Source organism: Aspergillus lucknowensis, assembly GCF_044049455.1.
Source record: "Aspergillus lucknowensis strain CBS 449.75 chromosome Unknown BJX67scaffold_106, whole genome shotgun sequence".
NCBI lineage: Eukaryota > Fungi > Ascomycota > Eurotiomycetes > Eurotiales > Aspergillaceae > Aspergillus > Aspergillus lucknowensis.
The window spans coordinates 1-21,104 of record NW_027263650.1 but is presented as its reverse complement, the minus strand read 5'-3'; the positions used below and the strand labels follow the sequence as shown (position 1 = coordinate 21,104).

Genomic DNA, 21,104 nt, shown 5'->3' with positions numbered 1-21,104 from the left:
GCACTTTTTATTTAAGAAGCACCAGATATCGCTGCGCTTTGTTCCTTGATAACTTTTTTCGATCCTGTCAAGCATAGTTGACCTTCATGACGGTCAACGATACTGAAAAGCCTACTGTACCACAATTGCTGGAAGTAAAGCATCGTCAAGCCCACTGGTGGGAGGTAGCTAAAAAGGATACACTGGTTCGGTTCGTGAGTACGCTTGGATACGCAATTACTCGCCACCGTCGTGCTTAGAGAGAGAAGTAAGGACTTCTCAGACACTTATATCACTGTCAAATTTGTCCTAGCAAGAATTCAAGAAATAACAAAAGAAGGAACAAAAACTACCGCCCGATCTCCGTATCAGCGAGCAAGATGCAACAATCCACTGTCCAGGATTACTCCATGACCACCTTGTGAGAGACACGGTAAGGTGCTAAAAGGATATAAGAGCCACTTGAAGTCTGCAGACAATATCCAACGCACTCGACTTTAAACTATGTACCTACGTAACCGATGCCTCTCAGTTCTTAATGTTTCTAGCTGCATCATATACTGTCATCGTGGACAATCAAAGGGTATAGCGAAAACCAGGTAAGCCTTCAATGATCTTCTCCCCGCGGTCAGCCTTCCGATTGCTGATCCAAAAGTGAACTGTCATTAACGCTACAACCGCAAGAAGTAGGAATTGGCATCTATTCACGAGAAACTTTTAGTCATCACTTCAACATGTAATTAGTAAGTGACAGTGAGGTAGTGGGACTCACGCGATGGTCGCCCAGATACCTGGTATGTAGTCGGGTGCATCTTGTGAACGAAACACCAAACTTCCTGCAATACCACCGATACCTCCAAAGCTAACGAGGGTTGCACTGGCAAAAGCACGGGTCCACTGTCCTCGGATATTATTTGCCTGATAAGCCATCGATGCGGGAATCCCAGCGTTTGCTCCAGCAGTGGCGAGGAATATCCCGAAATACCGAACTCCGGGGCTGGCAGCAAAGCCCATAAGGGACAAACCCACCAAAGTGATAATGCAGTCCAGGATAAGAATCGGGGCACGAATCCGATATTTATCCCCGGCCCATGACGTAGCCACCATTAGGATGCCCGCAAAAGCGTAAGGGGGTGCATTTAGGCATTGAGACGCAGCAATGCTGAAGTGCATATTCTCATTGAGAATGATTGGGAGGAAGTATGCAATGGCATAGGCAACGGTTGTTAGGCAACTGTGGATGGAAACTGTTAGCACAGCTACGGGCCAATGAATCAGAAGAGTCGAGCCATAGGTTAACCAACAAGAAAATCAAAGCAAAGCCCCATATTTTCAGATCAAGAGCTGGGCTCAGGAACTTCTTGAGGGAGAATGGCTCTGGACTGGCGTCTGCGCGGTCCCTGTCAAGGCGTCTGAGAATGAATGCGCACTCTCTTGCGTTGAGGAAGCCCCATGCTTTGTGAGCTTTGTCGGGGAAGTCGACGACAAAGACCCAGCATAAAATGCCGACGGTAAATGACAGCTATTGAGACATGCGGTGTGTTAAATAAGGGTCAACCAGTTTTGGAAGGCAAAACAACTCACAATTCCCTGCATGATGAATATCCATCTCCAGCCCGAGTGACCTTGGAGTCCATGCATTTGACTAAAACCATAAGCGAGGATTCCCGACACCGCTGACGCGACACATCCAATCAAGTAAAACCAGGAATATCGTCTCTGAATTTCATCTGCTGGGGTTAGTGAGAAGCCTTGCGTGGAATAGCGCGAGGCACTGACATCGGGAGTACCAGGTGGAGAGAAGATACACAGCACCGGGGAAAAATCCAGCTTCGAGGACGCCCAGAACCGCGCGCAACCCCACCAAAACCTGCCAGTTCTGGGAATATGCAAAGCCCTGGAGAAGATATGTTTCAGTGGTGGGCCATTAATCACAACACACAGCGTACTCGCCTACGCACAATCAAGCAGGCGCCCCATGTTAGGACAATGCTGGTAATAAAAATTCGGGGACCGATCTTCCGGATAATAGCTGTTGCAACAGGCTGGCACACGACATATGTGATGAAGAAGACGAGGATAACGATGGACTATGAGGCGTATCAGACAAGCCCGTAAAGATGATGCGGGAAATAGACTCACATATCGAAATCCCACCTGCAGCGATAGCTCCTTGCTCATGCTTGGTTTTCCGTTAAATCATCCTTCTTCTGAGCTCAGTGTGATGGTTGCTCACCCGGCTACTGCGGCCATGGACACGTTGGTCCTGTCCATCAAACTGATGCAGTATGCAACGCCGCAAATAGAGACCAGTCGCCTATCAACGCGGTGGATAATCTTCCGTTGTTGCTCAAAAGAATACTCCTCGTCAACGTCAATATTGAAATTATTGTCGTTGGAAACCGCATTTTCAACGAATTTTGTCGAAGCTTTCTCAGAATCTTCCATCGTTGTCAGTATAAAGGGGAAATTGATAATTCGACCCACGAGATTTCTGATGGAAGACTAGGCTTGAAGATCAAAGAAAAGGCTGCTGGCAACTTCACCCTTTCACCTTAAGGAAAAAAAATCTCAAAGTCGATACGAGACACAGTACTTATACTAATGAAATGTAAACGACATGTTAATCACGGGACTGACTGTCTTGAGGTCCCCAGCTGTCTCCAGATATCCACCTTGCCCCTGCGACAAGTGTCACACCGTGGAGGTCGTTATTCCCATTGGTCCTGAAAACCTCTCTCCATGGTTTTCCTACCCCTGCCGCTGCCTTAGCGACAGAAGTTTTCTTCTTTACATGTCCTTTCCGAAAGCCAGTGCAGTTGCATATCGGATCCGGCGACAGCCACAAACCCAGGCTCCCCAAGAACTCTTCCACCAGCAGTGAACCCCTGGAACTCACCAAAATAAGCGAGGCTTCGCTATTCGAGGTTTTTGATGCCTCGTGGCGCTATGTAATACGCGGCCTTCTGTCTGCTTGATATGCAAGCACAGATCAGCAAATGCTCGAAAGCTTAGTGCCCCTAACAGTCACCGGACCGGTACGAGCAAGTATCGACAGCTGGTATTCAGATAAGGCATGGAAAATGTTTCCAGATTAAGCGAACTTTAAATACAGCTGATACCGGATCCGATGGCATTGTTACGACTAGGCACTTCGGCGACCGCCGTCAGTCGCTGGTCGCCACCAATCTCTACACGCCCCTATACTTAGATTGAGGGATGAATCAGGGGCGATGGGTCTGGGGTGATGGGTCCAGGGTAGGGGTGGATGAGCCCCGATACGTTAAGGACAAGAGTCGTCGGGTGGTCAAGGGAAACTTTTGCGAGGGCGAAAAAGCTTGTAGGTAATCTCTTGTGGAGAAGTTAGCATTCGAGACCATTCATTTATTCTACCTCATCACTTCAAGTGAAGCCATCGCTAGCCACCCTGCGAGAACTCCCGTCACTATTTGTTAGTTAGTTAGTTGCCTGCTTGGTCGTAATTATTTCGTACCCTTTATATTCGGATGTTCGTCGGGATAGTTTAGCCCCCCTTTTCTGCGTACTTTCCTCAGTTTCGCCGCACGAAGCAGTATATCATCAACGATCCTCAGGGTAGAACAAAATGGCCGATTTCTCGGAGTACACCGGCCCCAGCGATGAGTGGATTGCCCTCGAGCGCACCCTGCCAGAGCCTATGTCAGGCCTCACCATTGAGCAACTGAAGGCCGTCACCAACAAAGACCGTGAGGATCTTGCTGCGCGGGAGATGGTCGAGCAGGGTAGGTCTCCCTGCTTTTAAGAATTCGATCAGCGTCAGGTCAAGTTTTGAACTAATGAGTTTCCAGGTCTTCAATCCAGAGTAATCTTCTCTGACCATAGTATCCCTACGCGCGATGCGTCGGCCCTCAAAGCACGCACTTACCGTCCCGCAGGCGTGAGCGCGTCCCAGCGTCTGCCTGTATACATCCATCTGCACGGTGGCGGCTTCCTATTTGGCACACTCTCCTCTGAAGACTCCATCTGCTCGCGTATCGTCGTTGCGCTGGCGGAGCAGGATGCCGCGCCCCTCCCAGTGGTGGTGGTCAATGTTGATTACCGCCACACCCCGGAACACCGATACCCAACAGCGTGGAACGACGTCGAGGACGCCTTGCACTGGGTGCACGATCATCTAGACGAGATCGGTGGCGATGGTGCCAATGTCCTCATGGGCGGCATTTCTGCGGGCGCTTGGCTTACCGCCTCCACAACGCTTGCTCAGCATCTCGGAGAGAATAAGGAGCTTGCCTCTAGACCCAAGATCAAGGGACAGGTGCTGATGATCCCAGCGCTGGTGCATTACGAGTGTTGTGAGCCGCAAATCATGAGTTTGCGGGATCCGCAGGTCTCCAGTTGGGTGCAAAACCGTGATGCGCCTATCCTCCCTTTAGATCGCGTGAAGCTTTTTACGGAACTGTTGGAGGTCCGAGGGGGTAAGGAGATGGAAGGTGATCTGAGGCTTAACCCAGGGAATGTGAGGGCGGAGCAGGTGTGTGGATTGCCTCCGACTACGATTGCAGTTGCTGGAAGAGATCCATTGAGGGATGAGGGGCTTCTATACGCACGACTGCTCAGTGAGAACGGGTAAGTTAACACATTACCAGAAAAAGAAACAGTATCTATGTTAATATATATAGGGTGCCCACGCGTACGAGTATCTTCAAGGGCATCCCTCATGGCTTCCGGCGATATGGAGATCAGTTGTCTGTGTCCAAGAAGTGGGATGAGGTTATGGCGGATGGCATCCGATGGGCACTGCGAGAGCCTGTATCCGAGCCTTTTTCAATTCAGGATTTCTGACTATAAAATAAGGCCAGATATCTTAGATGTCATGAATCCTACAATGAGATTTGAACTCAGAAATAGGCCGTCCTAGCGGTTTGAACCATCCTGTTCGACCAAGTTCAACTTATTTCCGTAAGGTCATGATAAGTAAAGTAAATATACTGTAAAACAGCTCCTTGACAAGTTTAGATCTCATTTAGTGGGGATTTTTTCTGTTCGGTATAGAGTATTATGTCCTTTTCCCACAGTCTAGCCGCCAGTTCTTGCCCAGTAATCCGTACCAAGCGAGTTAGATAAGCGACTGGAAGCCATTCGCATGGCGTAGAACGTCTAGCGATTAACCCTATCAAACAAATCAAAGACTCATCTGCGATAAAGCCTCTATCCGTCAGCGGTGGGGTGGATGACTGTGTTGTTGAATCGAGCCGACTGGAGAGGACCTGAAGCAGCGAGATGCTGCCTAGAGGCCTTCAGTTAGAGTTTGAAAACATAAATATATTTGCTTGTGCTTGGGGGCAGGGAATCCTTCGATTCCGGCCATCTTTGCTAGGGCTCTGCGCAACAGCCATGTCATCGGGAGTTTCATTGTGACACCCACGTTTTCGCTACGAATACGATGGGGCGGGTCGTGGATTTTCAATCAGCGTGCGTCAGCAACCGAGAAATAATGGTCAACAGTGGGGAGTCGGGTCCGATATGCAACGGAGTAAATAACTAACGTTGAGGATGAGCATGCAATTTGACCAATCGAAAACCAGATGTATCAATTCATTCAGGACCCTGCATCATGTGTCGAAATTATCTACCCCGCAGTGCCGAATAACCTTCATTGGTTGACTGACCTGAGTGTTGCTCTTTCCAATTTATCAAATGGAACGACCAATCGGTCGAAATGGAAGGAAGTATCGTATCTTCCATGTTATCGGATCCGATGTCGCTTTTGGATGCCTCGCAGCTTACGCGATCGCCCTGCCCCTGGCGATCGAATCAGGGGGCACCCGGAAAATGGGAATTGTGGGGTATTGATTCTTGGATCTGGGGAAGTATGGAGATGTCAGGGGTCGAAAATGCATGCTTCACTGTTTCAAGCCTTTGCTACTCGATTGAGGTGGAATCATCCTGTCGGACGATTTCCTGGATCGTCAAAAATATATATCTTTCTCTCCAGGACCCGTTTAGTTTTCTAAATTTCCCCACAGCGTCGCTGCAAGCATTTCAGTTATCCTATATACATTGTGTTCATTACGTCCCATCTTCTTGATAGGCCGTCTTGCTTTGAAAAGAAATTATCATGCATGCCTACACTTTCCTGGCCACTGCCAGCCTTATAACCGCTACGTCAGCGGCTTCGCTCGGAGCGTTTAATGTCGACCCAGGCTCTGTGTCCGTCTCCGGCTTCTCAAGTGGTGGCTTTATGGCGGCACAACTTGGTGTTGCCTATTCCAGCACCTTTCAGACCGGATTTGGTGTTTTTTCTGGTGGTCCGTATGACTGTGCGAGGAACCAATATGTAAGTCAACTGCTGTTTCTCAATCGCCACGTGTTTCAGTTCTCCTGTACGAAACGATACTAACCGGAATACCCTCGGTGGTCGTTTTTGGGGTAGTATACCAATTGCATGTACAATCTGAATCCGTCCATCACTACACCTACTGCCAATATCAAATCCTGGAGCGGAAACCAAATCGACACCATCACCAACTTGAAGTCTCGCAAGATCTATATGCAAGCCGGCTCAGCAGATACTACTGTTGGCCCCAATGTGATGGCCAAACTAAACATACAGTTGTCAAATTTTGGTAGCGCGTCTAACCTGACATATGTCTCCAGATCGGGTGCTGCGCACACCTTTCCAACTGACTTTGACGCACAGGGAGACAATTCCTGCACGTCTTCTTCATCCCCCTATGTCAGCAACTGCGGTTATGACGGGGCGGGGGCAGTTCTCCAGTGGATGTATGGCACATTGAACGCGCGGAATACTGGCACATTGACGGGCGAGGTTATTTCGTTCGACCAGACCAGCTCATACGGTGCCAATGGTATGGCCACCACGGGCTATCTGTATGTTCCTGCTACCTGCAAGGATGGTTCAACTATTTGCAGACTGCATGTGGCGCTTCACGGCTGCAGCCAGAGTTATGGTCAGATTGGTTCCAAGTTTATCACTAATACAGGGTACAATAAGTGGGCAGGTGAGTGAATACATCCAATCCGGATATTCGAATGTTAGACCGCTAATACTTCTTATGCTGCCCCGCAGATACAAATAACATTATTATGCTCTACCCTCAAACGACTCAAGACAACTCATTCCACACGATCTGGAACGGTGGTTTACTCTCCAACTCTAATGGATGCTGGGACTGGCTTGGCTGGTACGGTACTAATGCGGACCAGAAGGGAGGTGAGTTGCTTGCATGCCTCCTCTCAGATCATATCAAAAAAACAATACTAAAATAACAACACCTTTGCTTATAGGAGCCCAGATGACTGCAATCGTGAACCAAGTGAGCCAAATCATCAGTGGCTAGCTAAGGCCCACAAACGTCTACTAGCGCGTCAGCTATCTCAACATGTACCTGCAGTGGAGTGCTGTCCTGTTTGTTGTGGAATTTCATGAAGCATATGGGATCCTTTCTACTCTTCATTAGATCTTTTTTTTTTCTTAATCTTCGTTTGCGATCAATCAAGGGGCCGAGGGTCACAATGGGCAATAGGGATATAGGATTAAGATATTGATGCAGATGTTATTCCAGTATGCCTATTATCTTGTTAAACTGTCACACAGTATCAATGCAACTTTTATTCGCCGTTTTAATGTTCTTCTTAGCGGCGGGAACTATTGCCCTCTAACCCTAACCCTTAAGGTACCACAATTCGTTATCCAAAAGAGTCTGACGGCCCAACAAGCATTTTTGTGGGCGTCTGAAAAACACTAGAAAGTGACAAGGGTTGCAAACACGGAGAGTGAGGATATGTTAATATCCACCACTCGATGCTTTGTATATGTGGTGGTGCTATCTTATCCCATCTCCTTGCATCCCACAAGAAGCAGTATCATATCTTACTATTCAATATATTTATTCCTATCGCCAATACGAGCTGTACAATTTCCTCCTGAGGATGGAAATGCTCTCACCACATATGTTTTTGGTGAAGGGAGAGCCGTATGCTAGAGCAAGCATGTCACGATAACTTAGTGCTGGGGAATGCTGTTATCAAGATAATGGCTGCTTTGTTCATTTATTATAACGCCTAGCATTACTCTGCATACAATACATATTAAACGGAGTACGGCACCAGTGGTTGGTGCCTAAATAATGCAACCTGAGTTAGAAGATTTCGCTGACTGTTTTGACTGATTTTGAACTCCGCGGAAGATGATCCAACACCCTCTCCAAAACCGCTCGGAGGTTCTCATAAGCACCTTGGCTGAGTTTTCCGCGTGTAAGATCCCGATCAATGGCCTTCCGCACTAGCTGCAAGACAGCAACTACATGATGTGGATAGGGGTCGATGGAGATTATGGAGACGGTTATGGACGTCTGAGTAACTCCGACAGCGCCATTAGAGCCGGACCCCATCTTGATACTCAGTGAAACAGTGTTGTGCAGTCCGAACATTAACATGTTAATAACCACACTCTCCGCTTCCGTATTAGCCTCTTCAATATCAGGAAGCAAGTCTAGCCGATTCGCAGCCTCAATAACGTTGGCCAGCAACAATATACTGAGATAATAGTGGAGCATTAGTGAATCTAAGAAGAGGCTAGTTAGAGAAGCACATGCAAGTGGGCTTTGGAGTAACTACTCACACCAGCGGAGCTTTGTGTGCTGCCCAAGAAATGGCATGCGCCTTTGGCATGCCTCCAGGGGCTGACGGTAGGTAGTGTTAAACTGCTGTATCGCCCCAACGACCAAGGAGAAGACTCTTTGGACTTCGGATTCATCATGACCATCCCGCAGTGCTTCCTTAAAGACTGCTATCAATTTCCACGTCAAGAGCTTCCATGCCATCCCGCTTGCTATGATCTGGTTTGCGTCTTCGTCCGTTACGTTGTAGGTGCTGTTGGCCTGCCGGTTGTCTAATTTATCCCGAAACATAGTGGCCCCAGTCCAGACAAGACGCCATGGTAGCTCAGCTTCAAAACCAAAAACTCCAGAGGAAAGTAGCGACCGGCAGTTGAGGGTTAGGGAGGCAGATGTATCAAAAGTCAGTGCCGCCCAATATGCTATATTCTCAGCAGTGATAAAGTCTGTTGCCCTGACTGTCTGCGCGAGAGGTGGGACTTCCATTGATTCAATGGACTCTGCGACTTTAGTTCCATTGAACTGCAGACTCCGCTGCCGAGCACGAAGAGCCTGTATATGCTGCAGGCCAGCATGAATGCAAATCTGGCCGCAGATCCCTTCAGATTCTTCTTCCTCCGAAATACCCGCTGGAACCGGAGTCAAGGCAAACAAAAACAGCGCAAGCATTGACTGGTAAGACGGGCGGTTGATCACCCGAAGCATGTCTCGGCGCGCATGACGCCAAAGGGCGTGTATTACGTTCTGGTAACCCAAACTCCCATCCGAGGTCCGAGAGACAAGTGGTAACCACCTCGCTGAGAATGCAGCAATGCTGCTATGAAGGGACGTGTCTTCCACGATATCTTGCGCACTGTGTTCTTCCATAGAGCCATTCCACGCCGGAACTGGATCCTGCTGCGACATTTCTGCCATCCACCGATCCAAGCGCTTACAGACGTCTAAAATGCTGTTGTAGTCTTCCCCGATATTACTATCTGAGCTACCATCTGTTAGGTACTGGTGCCTTAAAAAAAAAAAGGTAAAATAATAGGGCACGTACAGAAATGGACATCCGTATCTGCTCATCCTGGAGCTAAAGATTGTATCAAATCCTGTGCTATAAATGGCTCGGAGCAAATGAGATTCAAATGGGCTTAACTCATCCAACGGCGATGGCGTCAACCCTGTAAAGCCTCTAAGCCCCACCGGCTGGGCTCGGTCTGGGATAACGCCGGGGCCATTATTTGCCGTCCACGGAATGGTGTTGAGCAAGTTTCCCGCGGGTTCTTCTGGTCCTGAGACGTTTGGAAAGCCGCCTTCTCGCGACAAAGTAGTATCACTCGCTGTCGGAAACAAAGATGGGTGGCGGGCCCTATTCCTTCCCACTCCCAGTCCTCCCTTCGGACTCTGACGCGTGACATTGTTCATCCACTAAGGCGAGGCGACAGGCAGGGTGTTAGTAATTTTTGTCGTTTCCGACCACTGATAGGTGATAGAAGTACATTGAATGTGCATTTTATGTGCCGTTTCAGACATCGGGCGCAAGGGCCCGACGCCCCTTCGCCAGCATGACTCTGGCTCGTGGGAACACACTTGACTCGCAACCGGCGACATTCATCACAACTCGAGAACGGGGTGCGGCGTGTAAGTCGTCGGCCTAGCATATTAACAGATACAAGTTGTGCTGCAGCAGTGCTGAAAAAGCACCAAGATGAGAACTTTCTTGCAGATTGTCATTCCATTGTGTGAGGCAATAAATGCGGGGTCTTACTTTGACCTTAAGTACTTGTGGGGTGGCGTTGTTCCAAAAGTTGGTTGTTAGAGTTGAAAGAGTCGGGCCGAGAACTCGTCACAAGTGGCCCGAAGAAGCAAAAATGGTATTGAAATACCGGTGTAATATATTTCTCCGTCCGCTGGTAACCGTTGATGATTTATCCACAGACTCGTATGATTCCAAATTCGGCCAAGCGAGGTGAACATTTTCCAGGGAGGGAGGGGAAGGGCCCACTTCGCCCCCACACTACGACTACGAAAAAACGTACTTTGAGTTTGGAGTCGCAACATTTTTCCCAGGTGAAAAACGAGGAGCAATATCTTGACAGCCCCTATTCACTTGAGCTCCCCTTCAAAAGTCATCGTGCACGTCTTGGAAACAAGATATTCTGCAACAGCGACATCCTTCCCAGACTCTTTACCGTAGCCCGACAGCTTTATCCCTCCAAATGGAGTCTCAGCAGCTGAGGAGTTGCCAGTGTTGAGACCAATCATACCTGCCTCGAGGCTCTCAAGCATGCGCCAAGTGCGGTCGACATCCTTGGTAAATACGTAGCTTGCGAGACCCATGTCAGTATTGTTTGCGAGCGAGGCCACTTCCGCCTCTGTTTTGAACTTGTATATGGCGGCGATTGGAGCAAAGCTTTCCTCGTGCGTGATGAGCATCGAAGAATCCATGTCGCGAATGATAGTCGGTTCAAAGAAGTATCCAAATCCTACTTCGCTGGCCGCAGGGGCCTTCCCACCGTGAATCACTTCAGCGCCTCGCTGGATGGCATCCTCGACATGGTGCCGAGCCTTTTCTACTCCTCGTATGGTAGTCAGGGGCCCCATAGTGACGGCTTCCCGAGAGCCATGCCCAAGCTTGATGGTGCTTGCGTGGTCTGTCAACTTGGTAAGAAACTCTTCGTAGATCTCCTCCTGCACATAAATTCGGTTCGCAGTAATGCAGGTTTGACCCGCGTTACGCCATTTAAGCGCCGTCAACTGCGCCAGGGCTTGGTCTTGATCTGCGTCTGAAAATATAATAAAGGGGCAATTTCCACCCAGTTCCAAGGTCAACTTTTTCAGCCCTTCGGCACAGTGTTTAGCGATTATGCTTCCTACCGACGTTGACCCGGTGAAAGAAACCTTTCGCACCAACGGATGTTTGCATAGGGCTTCGGACAGCCGAGGGGTATTCTGGTTTGAGGTCGTTACCACATTGAACACGCCTGGGGCGAACCCTGCTTTCAGGGCAAGGTATGCCAGTGTAAGTGTCGTCAAAGGGGTCTCCGGAGATGGTTTGGCTATAATAGTACACCCAGCAGCGAGCGCTGCACCCACTTTACGTAAAACCATCCTATCGACATGTTCGTCAGCATACCCCAGTGAATCTCGATCTCACAGTCTGGAAGAAGAATAACTAACGCAATGGGAAAGTTCCAGGGCACCAGAGCAACACAGACTCCAATGGGCTGTTTCAAGACCATTACTCGGCGATTTGGAGCGGATGGTGTGCTGATTTCGCCGCGAATCCTTTCTGCTTCCCCAGCAAACCACCAAGTAAAGCCCGTTGCGTAGTCAATCTCACCATAAGCCTCCCTTAGCGGTTTCCCAGATTCGTGGCACAAAATGGTAGCCAGATCGTCGCGGTTAGCACAGATGAGCTCATGCCATTTTAAGAGCAGCTGTGCGCGCACTCTAGGATTCATACCACGGTACGATTGAAAGGCCTTGGAAGATGACTGCACAACGTCTTCGATGTCCTCAACTGCAAGATCCGGGCAAGAGGCGAAGGTCTTGCCTGTCCCAGGGTCTAACATCGAAACATGTGAGAGGGGACGGTCAGACAACTTGCTCTCTTTTGGACTTACCTTCAACATCGAATAATGCACCATCTTTAGCGTCAACCCACTGACCATGAGAGTAGGCATGAGTATGAAAGAGAGATGGATCTCGTAACTGAGGTTACAGACCTTTATCAGCGGAGGGGGGTTCTTGAGCTTCAAGATTTTGGCATTCTTCCAACACACTTACCACGAAGGGCAAAGTTTGCATATTGCTCGTCATCCTGATGTCTTCGTTGAAATACTCAGAACCCATTGGCTCACTGCGGACGTACTTGATGGCAGTTCGCAACTGTTCCATGAGGCATGGGCGTTACCCGTTATTATATTGACGAGCACATGTATCATCAGAAATCCATGTCCAGGGACAACACATTAAGTGGGCCAAATTCTTCAGCGTACAACCAACATTTGGGTTACAAGCAAAACAACCTGACAGGAAGCTCTTTACCAAAGGACAAAAGCCGTATACGGGTCCGTTCTTCGCGGAGCCGTTGTTGACCATCCTTCCGTACTCCGTACCGGGGATGTGGGGCATCCAGCCAATGGATCCGCAGCGAAATTGAAAGTTCCATAGTCAAGGATAGTGGCATTTTCATTCTAATTACGTAGCAAAAGGGGATTCTGGGCCTTTTGACACTCGGTATCCAGAGCACAGACAGGGGGGCGGATCGGATCCGGCTTACGCGTATTATATGGTGTTCGATGACACCTTGGGAGTGGGTAATAGCAATACAGGGCGTATTGCTGCACTCGAACAGGGTTTTTGTGATGCTTGAAGTAACAGGATAATTTAATGCAAAGGAAATAATGCAATATGCGTGCTATTTGTATCTATTTGCTTTCTTAATATGAATGTTGTCCAAGGTCCAAAGTTAGGGGCGGTAGAACATTAAGCATTATGTTGTCAAGCGGCCAAGCAGTTCAAAAATTTAGGTTTGGTATCGACTGACTAACTTTCGCTACTGTAATTTCCACCAAGGATCAGGATATCGACTCGACTTCTGCGGGTTCGTGATAGGTTGGATGACCTGGAACCAATTGTCTGAGCGCCACTTTTGTTTTGTGTTCGGGACATTGTCCGACAGTCGGATACAAGCCCAATTGAGAGCCCAGTCTGGAAGGCTGAATCTTGCTTTGGAGTGAACGCCAGAAACATCCCTCTCGCAAGGTTGTCCGATGTCTGGATTCCTGACTGCCTGTTTCAGAGCTCTACCAGAGTTAAGCTGCGTCGACCGTCTATATCACTGACCATTTCCCCTCCATAACTGGTCCTCAACAAAAGGGTACTCCATCAGGAAACATGCAAGCCATTGTGTTCAAAGGTCCCCTCCAGGTTGCCCTGGAACAGCGTCCCGTGCCCGAGATTATCGACCCTACGGATGTTATCGTCAAAGTCCGATACACTGCGCTATGCGGCAGGTAAGTCGTCTCCTTTGTCAAACAGTCTATCAGCTACATTCTCTAAAATGTCATGGAATAATAAAGCGAGCTTCATGTTTTTCGGGGCCACCAACCCTCCGGAACCGGATTTGTGATGGGCCATGAATTTACGGGTGAGATTACAGCTGTAGGCCCCCAAGTCCAGAGATTTCGTGTCGGCGATCGTATCGTGTCCCCCTTTACCACCAGTTGTGGGAAATGTTTCTACTGCAAGCACGGCTGTTCATCACGGTGTGCTTTATGCCAACTTTACGGTACCGTGGCGCTGGATGGCGGCCAGGCCGACTACGTTCGCGTTCCCCTCGCAGACACCACTCTCTTCTCTGCCCCAGCAGGGGTTGACGAAAAAAAACTTGTGCTGATGGCAGATATCCTTCCGACGGGCTTTTTCGCTGCCAGGAACGCTTTCAAGGACATGGACGATGCAGTAGTACAAGCTAGTACAGTGCTACTATTTGGATGCGGACCGGTGGGCATCTGCGCTTTAATCAGCGCCCTTGAGTATAAACCCAAGCATCTGCTTGCCATCGACAGCGTACCCTCTCGTTTGGAGCTCGCCCGGAGTCTCGGGGCGGAGCCATGGAATTTCCAAACAGATCGAGACGGTCTCCATAAGAGGGTAATGGACCTAACAGAGGGACGAGGAGTCGATACCGTGATCGAGGTGGTCGGGCACAGTAGTGCGTTGCGGATGGGGTTTGATCTGCTGCGGCCGTGGGGACGCATATCCAGTGTAGGGGTACACAATGGGGAGATTCCTTGGACGGGCAATGAAGCATACAACAAGAATCTCCAGATCCAGATGGGACGGTGTCCAGTTCGCAGCATTTTCGAGGATACCCTGGCGCTGCTGGTGAAGAAACAAGAGGTATTAGAGTAAGTTTCCTTCTCTTTAATGGTGGGAACCAGATCAAATGCTGAGCCGATAGCTTCATGGTGGCCGATATCCGACCTTTGTCGGAGGCTCTACAGTCGTACGACGATTTCCACAACGTCAAGTCTCAGAAGATTATATTTGAAGGAGGAAAATAGAACGGATCCTAAAAGGCAGAATACCCTTATAAAGGACTTGGTTCTGAAGCAATATTCTGACTATCCAAATCTAAACCTAAATCGTATATTAGAATAACTGGGGCAAGTCTATGCTGGAGCCTTCAGGCATAGTAAATGGCCAATTTCAGTGGATGTACCGTAAACGATTAGAGGTGGCCGCATTGGTAGAGAGCAGTGATAGTATATGCAGCATTTTCGTACAGAATCGCGTTTTTGAATATCTAGAGTTTGCGCTGGGCTACGTCAACTTGATGAGTTTTAAGATAAGAGTGCGGTTAGGTCTGACAGTGAGCAATTCTTCGGTCGTCAGAGAGAAATCAAGAGCTTTGGAGCAGCTAATCGTGATCAGGTTTCTTTGTCCAAGGTCTTCTTCCGCTAATATTTACCAATGAGTAGCGAGGTAATAGTCAAACTAAAAGTAGAGAACTCAGGCACCCTTGGAGAAGCAGCTTAACATTGTCTCTCCCCCCCCCCCGCGGTGATGCTAACAATTCAGATCCAGACCCCAGGCAGTAGACGGGCGTGCCTGCACACCAGAGTACAGAGCGCGATACCCGCCCCATTTGCCCTCCATTGTCCTTCAGGGATGTCCCCCCCAAGCATAGCCAGATTTCCATGTTATTGCAGATTACCGGCCCCCATTGATCACACCCGGCGATTCCTCTCGCAAGGGCGCGGTCGCCTCGGTTGTTAATAGAAGTTGCGACCATTCTACCAGTCGCGAGCGGGGCAGCGACTGATGGCATAGTATACCTCGACGCATGATGGCCTCGGGTCCGGAGTTGAACTTCCCAGTTGAACCACTATTTTCCGCCCCAATCCATCATAGTTGATGGCTGTGCGGGAACTGCCCCACAACTTGTGAGCGAGTAGTTGCAGTAGACCCTACAGTCACCATAGGAGTGAAAACTGAACGTTTCGGAGTAAGGCACAAAGCCCAAGCCGTTGACTGGCCTGAAGAATGGAATAAGTGGACTGTTCACAAGATCGGCACGAAACTTGGTTGTTCAAGTGATTGGACACATTTAGACTTTCTGGGATATCATTTCAAAAGTAGATGGACTTGGGATATCGGATGGCCATGCCCTGACGAAGAGCCTGCTCATGGAAGCGCCAGCGACTTGGGGCTGTTGTCGGATCCGACGTGCAACAGAAAACACCATCGGAAGCTCCATGAATCGGAAGGAAACCGAGCGTTGAGACGATCGTACCTCAGAACCTTGGAAGTTCCAATGCACAGATTTAGACTAATGGGAAGGAAATTTACAACATTATTACCATTTTGTCTCCTAAAATTCCATATCAGCCAGCAATCATTTGCAGCATGATTCAGTCTGAAGTTGTGTTACTTTCGTAAAACGGCATCAAACCTGGAAGAATACATATTTTTTTTCCATGCTGGAAAAAGGAAATAGGTTTCCGGGTTTGACAATCTTCAACATCTTCTTTGACGCCGACTCCAATTATCATTCCGCTTGCTGTTGCCAGGACATTGCCAGGTCGGGAAGCCATTCTAACATCTATATCCGGCCGATTCGTCCAGATATCTTCACTTTGCATTCTACAGCTAACCATTATTAGTCCCAGTTAACACATCCCTCGAATATCATGTCAGCCATCCAAAACCAGCTCCAGAAGGGCGCCGTCCCCAACTCTATATCCAACGTTTGCCCCCAAGGCACCAAGTTCCACGTCTTGGAGGTAGGCTGGCTTGAGTGTGACGAAGGCTTCGTCACTCGCGGTGACAACACCAATCTGAAGAGCAACGAGGGTGAGAGCTTCGTCAACAAACGTCGCCAAATGCCCACGTACTATATCCTGGTCGAGCATCCACACGACGGCTTGATACTCTGGGAGACAGGGTGTGGGAAGGACTACCCAGAAGTTTGTGGTTCTGCTATCTCCGATATCTTCGCTCGAGTCAAGTATGAGCCTCAGCACGAGCACCGTGCCGCTGTGGAGGCCACCGGGAACAATATAGATGATATTAAGAAGATTATAATCGGGCATCTCCATCTGGATCACGCGGGAGGTCTGAATGAGTTTGCAGGTCGAAAGGATGTCCAGCCGATTGCCGATGATTACTCGAAAGGGGGAGCTCCGTGCTGTCCGCTAATGATTCTCCGCGAGGCGCTGTTGGTGACCATCCGTGTCTCGTTGGCCAACGTAACCAACGGCGCACTTTTCAAACGGCCATGTCATGATTTGGAGTTGGCCGAAGATTAGCCAAAGTTCCGAGTTGATCGTTGGTGGAGGCATAACGTGAGAATTGAACGTAGCGTCTACGGGTCGCTGGCGGAATGGTGGACGTGATAGGCATCCGATGGCGCTGTTGGTGATAAGAGCCAACTCGGAACCAACCGCGTTGGTTCTGTTGGGGATATCGCGAATCGATGTGGAATCACCGGCCGGCGAGTCGACCCGATTTGGTTACGGAATGGTAGTAAATATCAGCCTAGAACAACTTGGATTTGCCTTGGTATTAATTTTACGGCACGAGGCCCCATCCTCTGTACTCAAATCAAGGATCAGCTCTCAGTTATGGCTCCTGAGCGAAAAGGGAAATAATGCCCCTTTTCGCGTCCTCATTCTCACCTCCGCGCAACCACCAACTAACCCGGCGTACGGGAAATGAGACCTGAATGGGTGGCCAATCCAATTGGTTACCGTCCTGCTGGGACCGGCAGTGGTTGGCTGTGGAGGGATTTTTTGCCGACTGTGGGCGAGTTGCTCGCGAATTGTTTTCATCTTTCATAAAGCTTTGAACTGGTCATCGACAAGAGGGGTGAAGGCATGTGAATCTGTCGCAGGTCCGTTTGTTTCCAAGGGGCCAGAGATACTGAGCCTACAACAACAAAGAAGCAGAATATTATTTCCTTGTACGTCGTGGGCAACGTATCCCACATACTTACGGATGGAGCTGAGAACCACCGCAGGCAATTGACGGCGTCTTGTGGAAACTACTCGTAGATGTAAACCGGCTACCTGCAGAAGGGCCATCTGGTCGTGAATACTCCAGGCCATCAGAAAGTAACAGATCGACTTCTTTGCCACTGGTGCGTATGTCAACTCCATCACCGGGCATCAACAAGCTGGCAGTGCCTTCGCCAGTCGTTACCCGCGCACGAGCTTTGGAGCAATGCTGGTGTCTTAAATACTGACTGGATATCCCTCTGTTGGCGTCTCAAAGAACAACGCAAAACCGCAGACACTATGAAGACATACAGCATTCTCAGCTGCATCTTTCCGGCCGGACTGGGCGCGGTAAGTCTGTCATTGAGAGCATGTGCGGTACATATCTGCTTCCAGAAAGGAGCCGTTCCCGGAGCACACTGCTGTCACTCAATCGATGTACTCTCGTGCTTACTAACAGGGAGAACTAGGTGCTCGGAGACGCAATGTCATTCGAATTTGACCCGAACTTGGGCCATCAGGTGAGGCGCCCCAGATCTATGCAGACGTCCCGAAACCATTGACAGAAAGCGAAATAGGTGTTGAACACGACTTCCTCCCCGATCGCAAATTATCGTCACGGCACCGACCGTCGGGCTCGGGCGACGGTAAGCCAGCATCTGGACTAGTAACCGCGGGCTGACGGAGCAACGGGATGAAGTAACCGAGCCTCAGTGCGCCCCGGACTATGGAATTGCCCGCGTGAACGAAATAGCAAGCAGCATCGGCCATCTCAACAATGTTGCAGCTCAAGACGCGCCGCGCGTGGCGCAGCCAGGCACCTGCGCTCGCCCATCTTATCTAGGCCACTCGTCCATTTTCATGTGCAATCCAGTACGGTTTCCGATCTTAGATCGACATTGCGACTGACAAGGAGCCACAGTTGGACCATCCCATCCAAACGATGTGTGTAGACCTTATCAACGCCACCAGGGCGCCGTCTGCGGCTCGCCGATTCGGAAATGATTATACATACAGCTACTTGACCAACACTACCTCGGGTTCGGACAGCTATCCATATGTGGTGGCACTCGGTGACGACTATGCCTTTGGGTACCCTTAGAAGTGCGAGGTGGGTTATTACCTTTCCGTGAAGATGATCTTTGGTCGGAGTACTTTGTTGGAGCTGAGCCCCACGAAGCCGCTGCGGAGAAGGTTTCTGCTGAGGTAGAAGCCCGAGACTACAGTGAATGTCACCGGTATCTGTGCAGCCTACGTACCATTTAACCTGGGAATTTGGTCAGTTGAACATAGTTATGGCCGGTATCTGGGCATCGATTTCCAGAATGGCTGGGCACTTAACTTGAGCACTCTTTCGCGACGCGAGTGCAATTCCAGTCATAGTTCATATTACGCATGGCCAGGGTCCCCTTTCTATTAATTCAGGCAGCCACAAGTAGATGAACGGCTCTAATCCTATATATGTCTCTGCACGGCAGGTGCTTTGGTAAGGGTATGGGGGCATAGATTGCAGTAACGAGACAGTTTGGCGGTTCGATTCACCATATTTGTGGAGGCTGATACGGGCCTTTCAACTTGGCGGAACCCTAATTTATTTCAGTACCACGAGCAGGGGCTCCACTAGTCAGGTGACATAGAGTAAGCAATTCTTTTAAAAATTCTGAAGAAGCATCTAGATAGGCAAGACCTTTTGACTTTTTTAGGACTAGCTGATCTTCAGGGCTAGATTCAAACCATTCTTCTAGGTTTTCTAGTTCTAGAATTCTAGATAGGATAAAACTAGATAGCTGCTGCGCTTGGGGATTTGCTAGAATTGAAAAATTATTAGATATTTCACTAATAATTTCAAATTCTGCTGCCTTTTCTAGGGAGATTTGACCCTGAAAGCTCTGGAAATTTGAAAATCCTAGAAATAATGAATTTGCAAGCTGGCTAGCTAGATTTTTAATACCCTGAACTAGTAGGGTAGTCAGGCCCTGCTGAGATATCTCTAGGTGGCGATATTTTATAGTATGGGGGCTAACTAGGTAGACTTCCCCTAGGGTAGTCTCATGCTTGCTTATAGAAAGGGCAATATTTCTTAGAGCAAGCACATGACCTAGAGAGGTCTCGGCCTGGGCAGTAAAATATTGAGCCATCCATTCCTTTATATATATAGCCATGGGGGGGTTATTCTCTATAGAATTATAGATTTCCGCATGAAACCAGTATAAAAATATATATTGATGGCATTTAATAATTGCAGAATAGATCTGACTAATCCTTCCAATATATTTAAAGCAATCCCGTGAATAATCACGTGAAAAGCAGGCTAGAAATGCATATAAAGGAGTTACCATGGCATCTGGAGCTTCTTGCCTTGCTAGCTGCAGGGCTAGCTTAGTAATTAATTGAATTCCTTCTAGAATTTAGGATTCAGGGAATTTTTGAATATTAGAAGCAAGAAGAATAGAATTATCTTCATCTCCAGATTCAATATCAGAGTCCTCTAATTGATCCTGCCAATTAGGGGGATCTCTATTAGAATTCTGCTGATTTCTAGGCTCAGGTTTAGGGAGATTTTCAATTAATTCTTTTAAAGAATCTAGAACTTCAAAATCTGCTCTATTAATTTTATAGAGAGAAGTAATAGATTCAGGTAAATTAGGTTTTGAAGAATTCATCAAGAAAATTAGAAAAGACCTAAAAACCCTGGCATATTTTTTTATAGATTCAGGATTTTGCAAAGGCCTTAAAGGCTTTAAGGTAGCCTGATCCCGATTAAATGAATTTAAATAGATCAGGCCTTGCCTAGAGGTCTTTAAAATTTGGTTTTCACCCTGAATTAGTAGCTGGGAAAGGCATGCTAGAAGAAATTCAGCCTGATAATTATCTAGATTAAATAAAGATTCTAGATCTTCTGAATTTTTTCCATCTAAAAAGGCAGGATATCTAGATTCATTTAAAAAGCTATGGGCTTCATAGGTTGCCCCTCTAGTTTCAATAGTTCTAGCAGAACGAATTGCATGAACCTGGGCATGAAAATCATCTAGGGTTCTAGTAGCTAGGGTATTTAGGTCCCTAGGGGCCCTAGCAGGCGAGCTAGCCCTAGATCTTGACCTAGGGGGTTCCTGGCTACTAGTAGCTGCAGATAAGGAATCCCACCTACCCCGTTTTTGACTACCCTGGATAGGTAGGGTAGTAGGGCCACTAGATAGGGTAGTAGGGCCACTAGAATCATCAACTAGAAATATATATGCATTTTTTTCTAGGGTTTGAACCATGCAGCTAGCTATCTGAGCATCTTGAATAGAATATCCCTGCAGGCCATGTTCTTCACGCACGTGACGGCGCATTTGTTGCTGACTAAGCCGAATAGCTACACAATTCATGCATTTAAAGGCAGGCTGGGGGGGTGGTAGGCCTCCTAGAGGTCTAATTGGCTGAATTTCTTGAATTTTTGCATGAATAGTCTGCAGGGGGTCAAGCCTGAATTGCTCAAGATCTATAGGATTTCCATGATGTTTCTTGATCA

General features: G+C 48.4%; 9 protein-coding genes across 9 annotated transcripts; 5 read left to right on the top strand and 4 right to left on the bottom strand.

The window, feature by feature from the left end:
• Window positions 1-555: 555 nt before the first annotated feature.
• On the bottom strand, window positions 556-2,427 carry BJX67DRAFT_387046 (major facilitator superfamily domain-containing protein; the record flags this gene model as incomplete). The annotated part of the gene is made up of 8 exons (XM_071034168.1): window positions 556-679; window positions 752-1,213; window positions 1,284-1,501; window positions 1,564-1,709; window positions 1,759-1,876; window positions 1,941-2,069; window positions 2,122-2,161; window positions 2,216-2,427. The coding sequence occupies 8 exons, from the start codon at window positions 2,425-2,427 to the stop codon at window positions 556-558; spliced, it is 1,449 nt and encodes a 482-aa protein (XP_070880389.1).
• A 1,156-nt stretch (window positions 2,428-3,583) lies between these two features.
• On the top strand, window positions 3,584-4,800 carry BJX67DRAFT_387045 (alpha/beta hydrolase; the record flags this gene model as incomplete). The annotated part of the gene is made up of 3 exons (XM_071034167.1): window positions 3,584-3,740; window positions 3,807-4,584; window positions 4,638-4,800. 3 exons carry the CDS (start codon window positions 3,584-3,586, stop codon window positions 4,798-4,800), a joined length of 1,098 nt encoding a protein of 365 aa, XP_070880388.1.
• Window positions 4,801-6,076: 1,276 nt separating this feature from the next.
• On the top strand, window positions 6,077-7,319 carry BJX67DRAFT_386596 (Alpha/Beta hydrolase protein; the record flags this gene model as incomplete). Its single annotated transcript, XM_071034101.1, has 4 exons — window positions 6,077-6,295; window positions 6,392-6,980; window positions 7,049-7,192; window positions 7,267-7,319. 4 exons carry the CDS (start codon window positions 6,077-6,079, stop codon window positions 7,317-7,319), a joined length of 1,005 nt encoding a protein of 334 aa, XP_070880387.1.
• A 571-nt stretch (window positions 7,320-7,890) lies between these two features.
• Window positions 7,891-10,427, bottom strand: BJX67DRAFT_28937 (uncharacterized protein). Its single transcript, XM_071026774.1, has 3 exons — window positions 9,640-10,427; window positions 8,603-9,579; window positions 7,891-8,545 (listed from the first exon to the last, which is right to left on the bottom strand). The coding sequence occupies exons 1-3, from the start codon at window positions 10,005-10,007 to the stop codon at window positions 8,121-8,123; spliced, it is 1,770 nt and encodes a 589-aa protein (XP_070880386.1). The 5' UTR covers window positions 10,008-10,427; the 3' UTR covers window positions 7,891-8,120.
• A 261-nt stretch (window positions 10,428-10,688) lies between these two features.
• BJX67DRAFT_387044 (NAD-dependent succinate-semialdehyde dehydrogenase) lies at window positions 10,689-12,404 on the bottom strand (the record flags this gene model as incomplete). The annotated part of the gene is made up of 4 exons (XM_071034166.1): window positions 10,689-11,694; window positions 11,763-12,150; window positions 12,209-12,296; window positions 12,372-12,404. The coding sequence occupies 4 exons, from the start codon at window positions 12,402-12,404 to the stop codon at window positions 10,689-10,691; spliced, it is 1,515 nt and encodes a 504-aa protein (XP_070880385.1).
• Window positions 12,405-13,397: 993 nt separating this feature from the next.
• On the top strand, window positions 13,398-14,656 carry BJX67DRAFT_387042 (alcohol dehydrogenase family protein; the record flags this gene model as incomplete). The annotated part of the gene is made up of 3 exons (XM_071034165.1): window positions 13,398-13,603; window positions 13,670-14,500; window positions 14,554-14,656. Exons 1-3 carry the CDS (start codon window positions 13,485-13,487, stop codon window positions 14,654-14,656), a joined length of 1,053 nt encoding a protein of 350 aa, XP_070880384.1. The 5' UTR covers window positions 13,398-13,484.
• A 1,629-nt stretch (window positions 14,657-16,285) lies between these two features.
• On the top strand, window positions 16,286-16,903 carry BJX67DRAFT_386592 (uncharacterized protein; the record flags this gene model as incomplete). The annotated part of the gene is made up of 1 exon (XM_071034100.1): window positions 16,286-16,903. The coding sequence occupies one exon, from the start codon at window positions 16,286-16,288 to the stop codon at window positions 16,901-16,903; it is 618 nt and encodes a 205-aa protein (XP_070880383.1).
• Window positions 16,904-17,890: 987 nt separating this feature from the next.
• BJX67DRAFT_376020 (uncharacterized protein) lies at window positions 17,891-18,692 on the top strand (the record flags this gene model as incomplete). The annotated part of the gene is made up of 3 exons (XM_071031788.1): window positions 17,891-17,941; window positions 18,299-18,463; window positions 18,513-18,692. The coding sequence occupies 3 exons, from the start codon at window positions 17,891-17,893 to the stop codon at window positions 18,690-18,692; spliced, it is 396 nt and encodes a 131-aa protein (XP_070880382.1).
• A 1,835-nt stretch (window positions 18,693-20,527) lies between these two features.
• BJX67DRAFT_368714 (uncharacterized protein) lies at window positions 20,528-20,784 on the bottom strand (the record flags this gene model as incomplete). Its single annotated transcript, XM_071030662.1, has 1 exon — window positions 20,528-20,784. A coding segment is annotated over one exon (257 nt), but the record flags the coding sequence as incomplete, so codon positions are not given.
• Between the last annotated feature and the right edge of the window lie 320 nt (window positions 20,785-21,104).